Below are 2,024 nucleotides of genomic sequence, written 5' to 3' on the forward strand. Positions count from 1 at the left end.
GTAGTGTGTATTTTTAAGTGGTTGGATATTTTATATATTTACTAATTACCATGATTTTTAAAATGATAATTATAGTATCTTCTTTTTGCTTTCACGAGTTAATGTGAGTTAATGTTTCTATGGTTTGTTCTGGTAGGAGGTGCTTAAGCATTGTGTTGGTCCAATGCTGGACTGCTGGCTAGTCACCATTAGCCATGGAGTTAGCCCCGAGTTTTATTTCAGCCGAGTTCCTGTAGGGTCTATAAAACAGCTTGAACTTTGTTTGTTCCTGTTTCTTCTAACACATGCATCATACTTAAGTATTCAGGTCTCAGGCCTCTGAGTTAAGACTGACTGAAATAACATTGCCAGTGTAAGCTTACCTGTCCATACTGTAAATACTGATATCAGATAAGATTACTTAAATTTAATGCATGCCACACTGCTTTTTTTAAAAACTGTATTAACGGGGTGGCTGTAGCTCAGAAGGTAGAGTCGACACCCGGCTGCCAAAAACCCTTGGGCAAGATTCAAACCACAAGTGTCTGCATCCAAAGGAGTGTGAATGTTAGAAAAGGTATGAGTGGGTGAACCTGTTGTATAAAAGCCTGCGCTCAGAGCTCAGCAGGAAGCACTGTGTATGAACCCGTCCACTCTGGGTGGAAACCATCTCACTCAGGAGGAATGCTGTTTGACTCTATAGGTGTGTGAAAACAGACAAGTTCTGCTCGTTGACCTTTCACACTGTCTTTTCTTCAAATAGAAGTAATGACATTTTTGGTTCCATTGACAAAACAAACTGTGCTGCTTGGTATGAGGACAACAACAAATGTCTGCTTTCCTTTCCTGTTTTTCCAGTATTCCCCAGTATTCCAGAGCAGCCGGGAATGCTCTGCCCCGGAGAAGACAGTGAGTAAACCTGCTCTGCTTTCATTCTGTGAGATCAAGTGAGAGTGGATGTCCTTGGACACGTATGTGTCCACGTGACACAGATATCCAGTAGGATTGTCAGCGTTAACGTGTCATCACAATTCAAATGTGTAGCACATGTAACCCGTCTGGAGCGCAGAGTGACTCAAAATCCCTGCAATGACTCTGTCAACACATTTCAGGCAGTGTGGCCAAAGTTTGTCCGTGCTGCACTGCAGATGGGTTAAAGATTCGAATCACGTTAATCCTGATGCTACGTTAACATGTTAACGCTGACAGCTCTAATATCCACGTGTTCATTTTCTTTGTTTCCACAGCTGATGTGTGCGCTCTGTCTCAATAATCAGGTGTGTTGACCTGTTTTGCACCTCTTCTGTCATTGTTGTTGTTGCCCCTGCAGTTCCATCCCACACATGTGCGATTACTGTAGCAATAAAATGAACGTGTCCATCTCAGTCCATGCATGTGTGTTTCAGTGCATTGACACCCGTGTGTGTGCGTTCTGGTTCTTGTATACACTCTGATGGGAGTATAACAGGAACATGTTGTGCAGCAGTGGTGTGGACCCTAGATCTCAGTCAGAGCTGGTGGCAGTGGATTGGTGTGTAGAGCCAACCCAGTCCATATATCCCCAGTCCCAGTATACCTGCTTCCAGACACCATGAACACCTTCCTGGGTTGAGTGTGTGTGCCCTGCCAGACTGCAACGTGAGAATATTTTAATGTTATGGCTGATATTTAATTTCTGTGGATTTTGGGCCTTCATGTAAGTCTGCAGGTGCAGGGCTCTGAACATCAAACACTCTATATTAAACTTCTTAAGGGTGATCATCAGCTGGTTCTTGAAGAATTGAGCATGATATGGCAAGCATGCCCATACGGAAAAGATATGTATAAATAGGGATTGGTATCGTTTAGGTTTTATCCGATACCGGTGCCGAACTGGTACTTTTGAAACGGTGCCGGTGCTTAAAGAATGGAGAACACCAACTTTGTCCAAAAACCTCTCACGTTCAGCTGTTCTTTTTTGTAAAAAGATAACAATGTTAGCCTTTTCTGCAGCTATGGGGCATATATGGTATCACTCTTGGCTGGAAGCAGTGCTTAAACAATGG

The 2,024-nt window shown here is 43.1% G+C and overlaps 1 protein-coding gene across 2 annotated transcripts in view; it reads left to right on the forward strand.

Moving 5' to 3' along the window:
• prkcz (protein kinase C, zeta) overlaps window positions 1-2,024 on the forward strand; it is a 97,151-nt gene that overhangs the window by 12,145 nt on the left and 82,982 nt on the right. For both annotated transcript variants that reach the window (XM_005752291.1, XM_005752290.1), the window contains exon 4: window positions 838-888. In XM_005752291.1, coding sequence (XP_005752348.1) covers window positions 838-888 — 51 coding nt within the window. The remainder of the gene's footprint in view (window positions 1-837; window positions 889-2,024) is intronic.

Source organism: Pundamilia nyererei, unplaced genomic scaffold, assembly GCF_000239375.1.
Source record: "Pundamilia nyererei isolate P.nyererei 1_Seehausen unplaced genomic scaffold, PunNye1.0 scaffold00351, whole genome shotgun sequence".
In the NCBI taxonomy this organism is placed as follows: Eukaryota; Metazoa; Chordata; class Actinopteri; order Cichliformes; family Cichlidae; genus Pundamilia; species Pundamilia nyererei.